General features: G+C 45.2%; 1 protein-coding gene across 4 annotated transcripts; it reads right to left on the reverse strand.

The window, feature by feature from the left end:
* Positions 1 to 2764: 2764 nt before the first annotated feature.
* On the reverse strand, positions 2765 to 13907 carry FAM114A2 (family with sequence similarity 114 member A2). 4 transcript variants are annotated; one of them, XM_076350438.1, is made up of 14 exons: positions 13857 to 13907; positions 12214 to 12425; positions 11295 to 11394; positions 10731 to 10826; positions 10321 to 10433; positions 9218 to 9352; positions 8893 to 9051; positions 8142 to 8265; positions 7051 to 7130; positions 6211 to 6339; positions 5852 to 5991; positions 4975 to 5047; positions 4342 to 4395; positions 2765 to 3607 (listed from the first exon to the last, which is right to left on the reverse strand). In XM_076350438.1, exons 1-14 carry the CDS (start codon positions 13858 to 13860, stop codon positions 3506 to 3508), a joined length of 1521 nt encoding a protein of 506 aa, XP_076206553.1. In that variant the 5' UTR covers positions 13861 to 13907; the 3' UTR covers positions 2765 to 3505. The 4 variants fall into 4 exon arrangements, with proteins under 4 accessions (XP_076206553.1, XP_076206554.1, XP_076206555.1 ...); XM_076350439.1 differs by lacking the exon at positions 13857 to 13907 and adding an exon at positions 13796 to 13837; XM_076350440.1 differs by lacking the exon at positions 13857 to 13907 and adding an exon at positions 13791 to 13837.
* Positions 13908 to 13926: the final 19 nt, after the last annotated feature.

Raw genomic sequence — 13926 nt, forward strand, 5'->3', positions numbered from 1 at the left:
GTAAATGATGGCAGCAATCCCACCTGTCCCAGCGCGATGCAGCCACCAGGTCGATGCAGCCAGGGAACTCAGGGTACAGTGCAGGAGCTCGGTGGAGACGTGCTCAGGGAGCACAGTGCGGGACCCTGGAACAGATCCAGGGAGGCTGTTTGGTGTCAGGACCGGCTGGCATCCAACCCCACTCCTCTGAGCAGCTCCTGCCACCTTACGAGGATCCTCCCCCACAAACACCACGTTCGATCTTATTTCTAACTGGGGACGTCATTGCTCGCTCCCTGCCAGCCCCAGCCGGGCTCTCAGTACTCTGATATGAGGGACCTAAACCTGCAGCATCCTCCAGTTAGAGCAGCTCAGGGGACAGCCCTGCCATCGCTCCCTGGACACGGGGACACAAAGCGTCATCCCAGCTAACCAGCTCTCAGGGACTGCCCCGGCCATCGGGCCAGGCTGCAGTCAGCAGCATCTTACAGCACAGGGGTGGCTGCCACCACCCAGCAGGACAGCGGAGGGTGGCAGCCACAGCTACTTCCAGGTCCCAGCCCGCAAACTGCATGGGCTCTGCTCTCACCCTGCAGCGGGCACAAAGCTGCCCCTGAAGGAAGGAAAGCAACCTGCCAGCCAGCACCCGAAACACCAGCGCATGGCCACCTCTGCGCTGCTATCAACGTGCAGAGTTGCGAGGGACTAGCAACACTCCCAGAAAACATTAATTAGCACAGTACTGGGCACTTATGTCCTTCATTTCTGTGCTAAGAAGCCTTTGGCTACAGAAGACCAATCTCTCTGCTTAAATCACATCATCGTAGACCACTGTTTATTTAGGACCCAGCATGCACACCGGGGAAAGAAATGCCAGAGCTCTCTTCCCCTTCCTGCCTCGGAGTCAGGCCGTTTAATTTGTGCTGCGGGTGACCTGGGACAGCTGTCCCCTTGCTCGGGGCCACCAGTGGCAACCAGTAGCTGCTGCTTCTTCCAAACGAGGACAACTGCTCATCCCGCCTGTGTCAGAGGTTTTGCTGCTACTGAACGTGCGCGTTTTAATAATGAAAAATGAGTCCCTGGGAAGCTGGCTGGGCAAGGGCTAGGAGCAAGCCCCAAAGCCCATCAGGGGCTTATGTTTTAAGCCTTTCCACAGCAGCTGCCAGGAAGCAGCTTTTACAGCTGCGAGTAACAGAAACTCTCCCAAGGAAAGAAAATCATTGTGGAAGCTTTTTTTTTTTTCCCCCTCCAAGTCACTGCCAGCATCTTCGCTAACTCTTATCTATTCTCAGCCACCTCTCACCTCCCCAAACACTACCAGAAGTGCTCAAATTACTGCCAGCTCTCATTAGGCTCACACGCAAGGCAAGGCAGAGCAGTAAGACCTCCAGACAGTTGGATGCTGAATTCTGATGACTCCTTTGGGTAGGAAGATTTCAGCAACTGTGGAGCTGTTCTTGTTGGCTATCTATTGCAGCCCCTGCACTGGCACACAGGTGAAGCTGGTGCACAGCTGATTATTGGCTGCTATAAAAAAAATCCAGGTGGGCATATGACTGAAAGAATTACCATCTGCATTTAAAAAAAAAATCACCTCATTTCCTTTAATTATTAAACTACTCTACACTAAAGCACTGCAGGTCAGTAGAATTTATCTGCAAGAAAAGCAGCTGCTGCTTCATAAAACCCCGTTATCTTTATTTCTTCTCTTCTGACATTTCTGTAAATTTTGGCTTTGCGGCAGGAGCAAAGCTGCCATTTTGCACTGATGCAGGAATTGGGAGCTCGGCTGTGGGAGCTCTCACTCCCCAGCCAGGGTTCAGAGCCCTCTTTCCTATGAGACAGTACCCTGCCATGAGAAATGCCCCAGCTCCCAGCCCTGCCCCACAAACCAGTCAGGGCTGAGAAGAAAAAAGACGCAGTTCTTTCTCCTCATTTCATTCGCGCCCATTGCTATCTTGATAGCTCTTAACTGAAATGGTTGTCAAAACAAATCCTTTCTTTAATAATGCTATCAACATAAAAAAGGAAAAAAAAAAATATAGTTTATTGTAGTGCAGATTTTTTAGCCCAGACACACTCCTTTCAAGTCTAGTATTCTTTACGATGCAAAAAAAGGCGCTCTCTTTAGAGATCTGACCAGTCTAACCAGGACTGGTTAGCCTTTTTCCATATATATAAAAATCAGAGGAACATTAGCCAAAAGGTATTCTAGTAATAAAGACAATTCTCTACTGCACAAATAGGGCAGAGGAATGTTAAGCCTTCAGTACAGCAGAAATGTGCTAGACCTGCTAAAACCCAGAGGATTTTCAAAATGGGATTTGAGCATCATTGTTACCAATGAGCAAGTAGAGAGGCAGGTGTGACACTCAGTCACCTCTGGTTAGCTATTCTGGACTTCTTGAAGTTCCATTTTCGCTGTGCATTTCTGCTCTTGTGATTCCAACAGAGGCTGCTCCCTCCCCATGGGCAGGCTCAAAAGATAGAAATTGCAAAAAGGAACAAAGCAGGGAACTTTCACAGCACAAAGAAACAGATACCATATGTGGAGCAGCTTCTGAGACAAATTAGGACTCCCGCTAACAGAACCAAATTGCTTCCTCTCCCCCCACTTTAATATACCTTCCAAGAAGGAGCATTGCATTGTAGTGTTTTTACACAGAAACAGGAGAAAAGCAGTATCTGAGTTTGTGAACAGTCTGTGGCTGACATGTCAAGCTGCACTGAAAAAGGGGAGTCCTCCTGCTAAATTCTCTCATTAAATTGCCCAAACACGAACAAATTCCTTTTAGCCAGTTCTCATTTATTGCTATAAAGAAAAGTACCCACATTCTTAGGGACAGATCAACATTTTCCCAGCTTCTGCTGAAGCAAGCACTCTGCAAGAGAATGAGAAACAGCACCCTAGTGAGAGTCCCCGTCCCACATCCCTGAGTCATTAACAGACATCTTCAGGAAGCCGGGGCTTCTCTTCAGCAACAATGGCTCGATAAGGAATCCTCTCCGCTCTATTCTTTCCAGCCTAGAAGTTGCAGGGTTCATAATAATAAATATTTGCCTTTTCTTGCACCTCCTATCCAATATTCACTTCAACACCAACGCAGAGCTATCAGGAACCTAATTATGTCTCTCTGACTTAAAAATCACACCATGATTTTAGCTAACTAACTATCCAGCTGCTAATCTTTTCTCCAGCATTGTCTTCACAGTCCAGAGAGCTTCTCCAAAGAGCTTGTTAACACATACAGCAGAGGGATTTCCGTGAAAAGATACAGACAGTCCATGAAAACAGAGAAGCAATCTGCACTTTAAGTCTGTCACGTTGTCCACCAGCCTGGACTACGCTAATCACATCTCACAATGTGCTGTAAGAGCTGTCATTGCCAGACTGCATTTAATCACCGTTCTTGCAGTAGCAGCGATCAGAGTTAATCTTTTTCCCTTTAATAACAGTCGTTACATCATTCTCCAGCATGGAAACTACAAAGTGGGAAGGTCGAAAAGTTCTTAATTAGAAGGATTTTTATTGCTGTGATAGTTCCGTTCTAGCCTCAATAAGAGAGATCTGCAGCACAGGCAGCAAGAGCTGGAAGGCATCTTGGATATATGAAGCACTGTTTGAAGCCTGTGAAAACAAAAATCAAAATACACACATTAATAATTATGCTACCAATCAGCTTTACTAACCACATACTCACTTCAAACAGCATTGATTAATGCACATAAACAGAAGCCTAGTGCTTGTTGGATTTTTAAGGCTTCATTCTAGAAATCAATTTAATATTGAGTTTTTGAGGGGCTTTATGCCACTAGGCAAAAAAGCAACTGGCTTAAAAACTGCCAAACAAGATCAGGTGCAATCCAAATGCAGGATACTGTTTTCAATTACAGATGAGAAGAATTTACTTCAAAGTGAAGCATAAGCATGCTGTGGCAGGAAGGAAGAACACACCAATAGGAAACACCCATTTCCTACCACACCTCAGAAGTTTACAAGCATTGAGAACCAATTTAACAGCTAGGAAGCGTTGGGACTCTTGCACGCTAATTTCTGAGCTTGTCTAAGGTTTGACCGTGGACACTTAAATTCTAGAAATCCAGACTGCTGAATTTAATATGTGTCTTCTGACCCATCGTAACTGTCAGCTGAGACCACATCAGGCTCACTCTTCACTAAGTAACTCATCTCTTGTGCAAATCTACAGACATTTAATAAAACTTTTAAGTTATTAGAAAGGTAAGCAGAATCTTAGACCATGGGTTAGAGAACTTGGCATGCATAAGGATACTAAGTGGAAAAAAACCCACATATCTATTTTTTAAGTATTAGCTTAAAGTTTTAACTTTAGCATAACTGACCTCCAAAAACACTCCCGTGATTAAGGGATTAAGCACATCTGCTTTCTCTTTGACCTGCAGAGATCAGACATATATTATCCTGATTGAAAATTTGATCACATTTCTTCAAGCAAGATAAAGCTAAATCCGCAGTAAGTTTAAAATCACCATTGCTCCCTTGACTGTAGGAAAGCTAAGTCACAAGCTGCAGAGGACCTGCCCTGTAGCACGCAAATAAGAACAAAGTAACCCACATGTGCCCAACACAAGTCATGTATGAATACACACATTACATCTTCAAATGAACTGTGGACAACTGGAGAATTTAGAGATAATATTAATCTCCAGTAACATCCGAGTGTTTTGGAAAATCCACTACAGGATCACAAACCTTATTTTCTTCTGTCTCCTGAGTACTGTCAGCACCAATTCCCACCCCGACTCTGTGCCAGGCTGAAGGCAGCAGGAGGCATTCAAAAGCTCAGCATACATTCAGCTGCCACAGTTTGGGGAACGCTGACCTAGAAATCAGCTCACAGGGCAGGAAACTGCATATATAAATGTGTAAACACGAAAAGCACTTCGCGGTGAAGATCCCAGGGCTGTAATCAACTAACCACATCTCATTCCTAAGAACTATGGTGTAACTCTTACCCCTGCAGTCGTTAAGCACGTAGTAAACTCCTTAGAGAAAGCTGACAGTTCTTTACACAAAGCAATCGTCATTCTGTGGAAGAAGAGTGGGAAAACCACGTAGTAAATACAGTCTACAAGAATAACTTTCTTTTAGCATCAAGAATAACTTTCTTTTAGCATTCCTCTAAAACACAAATACCTTGTTTCCATGCATATAAAGCTAAATTAAACCAAAGATGATATAGAGCACATAAACAGTGTATGAAGATCCAGGAGTTCCCCAAATAAATTAGGGAGAGGAAAGATGGCAAAATAAATAATTAAAGCTGAAGATCTGAAACAGCATTCAGAGGACAGACACATCCATTCAAGAAGGAACAGTACTAACTTGCCTTTTTTACTGACAAGTGTCATTTTCTGAATTAGAAAATACTGCATATTTCATACACTTGCCAAATGCCTCCTGACATAAAAGAAAATTCTCATGTCATCATTATTGGTAAGACCAGTCTATTAATTAGTGCAGTAATTTTACAATATCACATACCTAACATACTAAATGATTGACAAAGTGGTAATTAAGAATCACTTTTATACAACTGCTTTGTCATATTTTAAATGTCTATCTACTAACTAGCACAAGCTTAGGACAAGCATTCTTGGCTATATAAAAGTTTTCAAGTAGTGTTTCCTCTTTCTTATCAAGAAACGCCTTTAAGCTGGAAAAAGAGACAGCTGAATTCTGCTGGAAGGTAGTGATGCCACCCATTGCAACTTTGAACACATACGCAGAATTCAAGAGCCCTGCATGCCATGGATTTGCGAAGAATTATTAGACCGTTTAATCAGTATGTAAGTAATTATATGCTACGCATTTACTAAAAGATGAACTTACTGTGAAAGGGACTTGGCTCTGTCTGTGGCTGTCACCTCTTGTTTCTGACCATGTAGAAACAAAGCTGCAGTTTTGTGAAACATTTCAATGGAGCATGCTGTCAGTTCAGCCAGACTTCTTATGGCAAATGCATGAATATCCTGCAAGAGTTAAAAAGATTTCCCATACCATACAAGAACTAGCAGCTTTTATTATTTAAAACAAGTGAATGACACAACATACTATCACTACACTGCCCTTTCAGACCTCAGAATCTGCACAGAAATAGAAACCCATAAACTCTGGGAATCATAACTGTAACGTAGCAGCCAGATAAACACTCTGCGGTCAGATATTCTCTTCCTTCCTTACTCAGTTACCTCTACTGATTTTTTAGCATCATGGTCACCATCTCTGGATTCTACTTCTTGGTTTTCTTCATCCTCTTCTTCTTCTTTAGGAAGACTACTGTTGAATCGTGTTATCCATTCATGAGCAGATGTCCTCACCTGTATGAAAATGTGCCATAGTATTTAATGATTGGAATGAAGCCTTCCCGCACACCACAAAACATGGAGTATTAGATCTCTCTAGAGGAAGGAAACAGCTACGACTTCTGAGCTAGTGAGAAGAACGAGGACAAATGATCCTAGTGCCTTCAGAACTTTGTAGAGGGTTGGCTGCACTGATGTAGTTGAGGGCAGTCATTTCTCTAGCACCGGGTGCTGGAGTTTACCAGCAAGATCACGACTAACAGAGGTGCTTTAAAAACATGTCTGCAGAATGCTGCTGCCACTTGGTGGATCTGAAGGGTAGTGAAATGAAGGCAAGAAAGGCAATTCTACTTCATACCAACCTCTGAACGTAGTAAAACCAGCTGCTTTGTACCAAGAGCAGGGCTTCAATTCATGACTGTAGGTTGATTTCATCGCAGTGGCTGAAGGCTTACTGCTCCCGGTTACCTTTGCCACCACTTATTACTGCCCAGTGACAGGGCAAAGACACGCTGGTGTCTACCGATTCAGAGCCAAAGACGTTACAGAACACGATTTTGCCCCATAAAGTCAAAGGAAAAGGCCCATCTCTTTTGCTTACTATTGTCAAAGGATCTAAAACACGGCTTGTTTTTATGCATTTGATATTTTCACAAGCAAAGCAGGACCGAGCAGCAGTTCCTGTGAGGAATCTCTCCAGCTTTTAGAAGATGGGAAATAACTCACCAGGATCAGTTTGTCCGGCTTTGAGGAGATACGCAGTTCTGAAAACAATTCTGTTACTTCCTTTGTGAACTCCTCATCTCCTAAAGGACAGGAAAGGTTAAAGAATCCACACAAAGGACAGATACAGGAATAAGCAGCACTTCAATGCACAGCTAGTTCTGCACAAGTCTGTCAACTGTTTACTTTATTTCTCTTTGAATCATCATCTCAGGCAAGAACGAATCAAACCTGGTCTCTTAAATACAATTTATAAGGTAAGTTCTGAAAAGGTGGAGACACCAGTGCCACCTTCGTTAGCTTTTGCTTTCTCAATTCTGGTCTTGTAGCTAAGGTAAATTTTTTTTTTTTTTTTTTTTTTTTTTTTTTTTTTTTTTACAGGCAGCATTTTATAATGCACTAATTTGCGCTTCACCTTGGAGACTCTGAAATATCACTTAAAGCCTATGGTTCTATTATATATGGCACGGCAGACGTTAACAGTGGGGGGAAGGCTGTGAGATCCATCATATGCAAATATAAAAGATACATTAAATGTTAAATGATAGCAAGTGCAGATGTGTAAGCCCTCCCTGATGAGCCATTTAGGTAAAAGCAATGCAAGAAACGTACATTTAAATCTGCATAATCCTCAAGAATCAGATGGCTCTTGTGTATGGAGGCACCTCTGAGTCTTTTGGTCTGTGTGGCAACTCCGATGTAAAAAATAAATAAAAAGGCTTTTTGCTTTCCCACAGGTCGGACAACTCTACTCACAGTCTTTCCCTCATGGTCAGGGGAACCCAGCAACTCTTTGAATATGCATCTTGGCTCAAGGTCAGTTGTACGAACTGCCCAGGAGTCAAGCAACTCTAATCCTGCTCTGGCAAGAAATCGTTCCTGCTACAGAATTAATGCACAGCAGCTTTCCAGAGATGAAGGGTATTGCTACCTGTCATGCTCCTGGCCACAGACAGCTTTAGGATTAAGCATCCAGCTAAAGAATAACTTAACTTCAGCATCATGCCCATTGCTAGTGATCAGGGCTGGTTGGTTCTACACCGAGAATTTCATTGTGAACCAGCTTCTCCTCCCAGAACCTGGGGGTCTCTTACCCTTCTTTTCTTCTTCCTCTTCTTCAAAGAATTCAGGTAAAGAAAATGCTTCTTTGAGTTGTTCCATTTCCTCCTTCAGTGTGACCAACTCTTCTCCAGAGAGGGCATTTAGAACCGATTTCACCTAGTTAGGGGCAGCACAGCCAAAGAGAGAATCATAAATCCAACAAGAAAAAGAAACAGGATGGAAGATGCAGCACTGGTTTACATCGCATGTAAAAACATCACAGACTGATATTAATGAGAAAGTGGTATTTTCCTACAGGAAGGGGGAAGGGGAAAAAGACCTATTTCTGAAGTCTTGTTAGATAATAATGGATTCTTAAGGAGTTATTCAAATAATTTCTTTCATAAAAAAGTGAATGACTTCTGAAATCGCATGCTGATCTGCCCTCCTCCCTGCACCAAGACAGAGGACAATCTCTGCTGCGCTTACAATACTCTCCTCTTCTCCAGACCAAGGCAGCAAACAAGTGGGTATGACGAGACAGTAACTTGTGAAAAGTTGATGAAGACATGCAGGAACTGAGGCTAGCTGGGTGAAGAGAATGGCTCTAGGAGCTGAGGACAGGACATAATGCTCCCAAGGTAAACACCAGATCATAATGCAGGGGTCAAAGTGAAGTTGTGTAATCAATCATTTTATAGCAAGTTCTGAGCACTTGATTTTACATGGATATACACATATTTCTAATCTTTTTCCCTGCTCAGCTGAACTCAAAATAGAAGGCAAATTGCTCAAGGCCATTACCTTTGATTCACTCTCTCTGGAAAGCATCTCTAAGGCCTCCAGATGCGAAAGACCCTGAAACTCATCAAACAGTAACCCATAATGGGCTTTCTTCTCCGTAGCCATGGTAACCTCAGCAGCTGTCTGCTGCTCTTCTTTCTCCTTTGCCTCTCGTAAGACCTGAAAAAGAAAAGCAGAGGACTCAGGTCAGTGCCAGAAGATACAGAATATGGGAGAAGAAGGCTTTTGGTTCAATAGTAAAAAATGGTTGCTTAATGACAGGACCGCAAAAGAAGGGAGAAGAAGTGAGAGAAACCAATGAGGAGCTGATACGGAACTGCCATACCTGAGATAATGTAGAGTTTCTGTTCATTAGGCCTTTTGTTTTTTTGAATCCAGGGTCTCCCTCAGCTATTACATCCATTGTCTTTTTCCCAATGAATTCCAAGGCATCCAGACCTCCACTAATAACACTTTTTCCCTAGGAATCAGATTTGGATATAGACAGCGCGTAAAACTCACAGAAGACTACACAACTGAAGAAACTGAATTGGGGGATTTATATCAGCGATGTTATGCCGGACACTTACATAAAAGCCAAATTAGTCCTTGCCACCCTAAAATTCAACTCTAACTGCCACAAAGAGAGCAGAAGGATATGGAAAGAGCCACAATACGCTATCATCCAACAGTTTAATATAGCACTCAGACAGCTGCAGCAGTCTGATGGGAAATACATTTGTATTTTGTGAACAAGCTGGTTCTCAGCGCATTAAAGTATTAAAGTATTGCATTCTCATCCCTCCAATCAGGAGACACTAGACCTGTGGGTTTTGGTTGCTAACTCTTGTTCAAGCCTTAAAAGCAGAAGCAAGCTTTCCATCTGCGGCTCTTTCAGATTCACGGGCAAACTGACAAGACAGCAGATCACAAAGGCACAGTTTCTGAGGGTAATGGGTTCCTTTGAAGTGCATTTCTCATGGTCACAGGAGCAAGCTGATTTTCAAGCAATTTAGGCTAGTTTCACAGAAGTTTTTGAAGAGGAGAATGGATTTCATCTCTAGACAGTTCTGTGGAAATCAGTGGAAATATTCCAGGAATGAGTCTGACCCTGCATTTACCTGAATACTCTGAAGGAAGGGAGCAGAGATAACAGAGTACAGAGGTGACATGCACAGAAATGCACGCACCACACAGTCCACCATTAGGTTTTTTTGTTATGTATCAACATTTAATACAGAACTATCAAAATTCAAGACAACTTACACATTAAGTGCCAGTTAGAAGCAAGGCACAGGATAAAGACTGTCTGACGGTTGAAACAGTTTCTCACCATTCATCCCAGAAAAGTCAAAATTAAAAGTTTCCTCTTACGATGTTTCAGATGAAAGGCAAAAAACCCCAACACTCTCTTAAACTCATTTTCTCCTGCATTCCCAACTCACTCACTGTGCTTTGGACAGCAGTAGAGATGGTTGATAAAACTCCAAGAGCCCCAGCAATAGGAAAGGAACTGCCATCATCAACTGCATCTGTGCTGCTAGCACCAGGATTCTTGCTTCCTGCATTAGAATGCATTAGAAGGCAGAAAATTAACTTCCTCACTCCCAAAAAAAGATCCCGTCAGCTGCAGAGTGGAAAAAAATCAACAAACACCAAGCGTCAGCCAGGAGCAGGGCTAGAATTGGGATTATTTTCCTACCCACTTTTCAGAGCCAAGAGAAGTAAGCAATAGAGTATTATTTTAGCACACAGATATCTACCTCAATATGCAAGATGCAGAGTAAGGTGATGTTATTTTGGGGCTGATTATGTTACGAGAAACATTTCAGTGTTGTTCTTGAGCAGTAATAACTGACCTCTTGTAGCATCTCTAGTCTCTGAAGAGATTTCACTAGGACTGGGGATCCCAAGGGTTGTTTCTGCTTTTTCTATGACATTTGAAATACCTTGACCTAGAGAAGACAGCAGCATTACTTTAACCATGACATACAACAGAAATCAGAACAGAAACAGGATTAGGGCTGCATATTGTTTTTTATTATTCTGGATTCCTCCTGTTCAAGACAGTTTACCCAACGCTAAAACCTCCTATCCAACTTGCTTACCGATGTAATGAACTCGGGTTTCATCTCAGCTTTTAAATCAAGTTGTAAATACCAGCTGAATACCAGTTGAAAATACCGGCTGAAAATTATGCAAACGCCTTAAAAACTTGAAAGTAATTTTGGCTGTGCATATCTCCTTAATCTCACTACACCTTTTGGTACAAGTTTTCCCCATTACTTGAACAATTCTCTTGACATTTTTCCAATAATTGCTGCTATAACAGAAATCCCCTTCTCTAGAAACAAGCTCAAAAGCACTAACTTGAGACATGAAGCATGGTTAAAATGTTTATCAAATACCAGAAAGAGCCTTACCTACAGTAGCTACAGTAGCAGTCGCAGTTGACAGAAGAGATTTCCCCCAGCTTCCCCAGTACCCCCATCCTGTCTGAACTGCAGCAGGAGAATCCGAGACCTTTAATGAAGAAAAGCAGAAGAGAGTGATTGTGTTGGTTGTGGCTGGAATAGATTTAATTTTCTTCACAGTAGCTGGTATGGGGCTGTGTTTTGGATTTGTGCTGGAAACAGTGCCGATAACACAGGGATGTTTTCGTTACTGCTGAGCAGTGCTGACATGGAGTCAAGGCCTTTTCTGCTTCTCACCCCACCCCACCAGCGAGCAGGCTGGGGGTGCACAAGAAGCTGGGAGGGGACACAGCTGGGACAGCTGACCCAAACTGACCAAAGGGATATCCCACACCATATGGCGTCATGCTCAGCATATAAAGCTGGGGGAAGGAGAACGAAGTGGGGGGATGTTCAGACTGATGGCGTTGGGTCTTCCCAAGCAGGCGTTACACGTGATGGAGCCCTGCTTTCCTGGAGGTGGCTGAACACCTGCCTGCCGATGGGAAGCAGCAAATGAATGCCTTGTTTTGCTTTGCTTGCGTGCGCTGCTTTTGCTTTACCCATTAAACTGTCTTTATCTCAACCCACGAGTTTTCTCATTTTCACTCTTCCGATTCCCTCCCCCATCCCACCAGGGGGGAGTGAGCGAGCGGCTGCGTGGGGCTGAGTTGCTGGCTGGGGTTAAACCACAACAGTGATGCAGGTATTATGGCGAGGAGAGGAACATGAGCAGTCTGTGACGTGTAACTTTTGCGCAGCTTTTTCTTTTCAGATAAATAGCAATGTGAATTTTCAGAAAAGGATTGGGGCTTATGCTCAGAATTCTTCTGTGCTCAAAGCCATGAAATGTGAAGTCCCGTTATTCAGAGCTAGCACAGGAACATACCTTGAGGGTTTCAGCTACAGGCTTTTCTGTGGCAGCAGGCTGGCTTGGGGGTTTGGGTTCAGGTCTTTTCCGAGTCATAGGCACAGGCTCAAGCTCTTGCTCTCTCTCTTCATTGCTCTCAGTGCAGCCAAGTTCCTCTGCTTTCTGTTCATTTTCATCTTCGTAAGAGGTTTCTTCTTTCAGATTTTCACTGCTGTCTTTCTCAGACATGACTGCAAATATCCACAGAAAGCAAAGCAGATAAAATAATCACTCCCTTGTACACTTTAACATTAGTTCAAAAGCATCACATTTATGTTTTAAATAATTAAACACAACTAAGACAGAAGTCCCTTCACGTTGCCACACATACCCGCATGAACAGATTATGTTTTTAAGCAAGTGTGTATACCACGTTACATCTGACTGGAAGAAATGTCACACTTGGAAGTTTAAAGTCCCACAGAAACACAGTGGCTTTAACTGACACACCCTCTCCGCAGGAAAGAAACAGGTTGCTAACTCTGAAAAGCAAATGAAAGGTACAAAAGGTCCTCAGATAATTAAATCCATGACTTGCTTCACCAAAAAAAAATGAAAACAAATTGCCTGGGATGGCTGCTTTGAAGGGTGTCAGATACAAATAGAGATAGCTGTCGGAAAGCCGGGCAGGTAGGAAGGCAGCAACCAGTTCGCTTCTGTATTAGGGCTGAGCTTTGCCAGGGCATTAACACCACCCAGAATTTGAAATATGCTCCAGCTGCCACAGCAACCGGCCCCGGCATTGCACATCAGGGATGACGGTGCCCACGAACAAGGCTGCCATGCTGCGGCCTGCTCACGGGGGCAGAGGTTTCTCTCTCCTCCTGGCTTCGCTGGCAGCACTTCACCAGCTCCAGAGCAGTAACTCGAAGGCGGCAGCAGCAGGCAGGGCCAGGCAGGGCCACGCCGAGCACCCCACAGCCCCCGGCATCGCCACCGGCATGAAGCTGTGTCCCCGGAGAGGCGGCCACTGATGCAATCAGGGCAGCTACCCCCAGCCACGGGATTTTGCTGGCTTTCAGCAAGGGAGGAGAAGAGCAGCCCCTATGGGAAGGGCAGCTCCGGGTGACGGGCTGGGGACCCCCACCCCATTTCCCCGTCACCCCCCGCAGTGGCTAGCGGGACCCCTCACCCTGCAGCAACCCCAGCACCCCCGGGGCTGGCCGGCCGCCGTCGGCTCCCACCGGCACCCGGGTCACCCACCGGGCCCGTCTCCCCCCAGCCCTGGGGGGACCTTCCCGTGCCTCCGCGGCCCCGGGAGACCCCCAAGGTCCCGTAACGCCCATACGGGGCTGCCTGACCCACAGGGGACCCCCAGGTTCCCTAAACCCCCCCCGTGGGACTCTTGCCCCATAAGGGGACCCCCAGATGCCCACCGCTCCCCCCATGGGACTCCCTGCCCCACAGGGGACCCCCAAGTGCCCCAAAGCCCCCCTCCCCTTGGGACTCCGCGTCGCGTCCCGTCCCACTGAAGGCCCCTTCGAGCCCCTTGTGCCCCCGACCCTCCGAAGGCCCGCTCTGCCGCCCCGGCCCCGGCCCCGGCCCCCCCCCCACGCCTCACCCGCCAGGCCGGGCCGGGCCGCCCCGCCAGCTCCGCGCTCCCCCCACCGGGCGGACCGTACCCATAGAGGCGAGGCGCAGAGCGGCACCCGCCGGCTGACCCCGGAAGTACGGCCCAGCCCGGAAGGGCGC

This window comes from Aptenodytes patagonicus, chromosome 12 (assembly GCF_965638725.1).
Source record: "Aptenodytes patagonicus chromosome 12, bAptPat1.pri.cur, whole genome shotgun sequence".
Taxonomy (NCBI): Eukaryota; Metazoa; Chordata; class Aves; order Sphenisciformes; family Spheniscidae; genus Aptenodytes; species Aptenodytes patagonicus.

Excerpts from the sequence above, each read along its gene's own strand:
- FAM114A2 (XM_076350438.1), bottom strand. Across the intron at positions 7,131-8,141 it reads AGAGGAAGAAGAAAAGAAGG|GAGATGAGGAGTTCACAAAG; the intron begins GTAAGAGACCCC and ends CCTGTCCTTTAG. Across the intron at positions 5,048-5,851 it reads AGAGCCAAGTCCCTTTCACA|AATGACGATTGCTTTGTGTA; the intron begins GTAAGTTCATCT and ends CTTCTTCCACAG.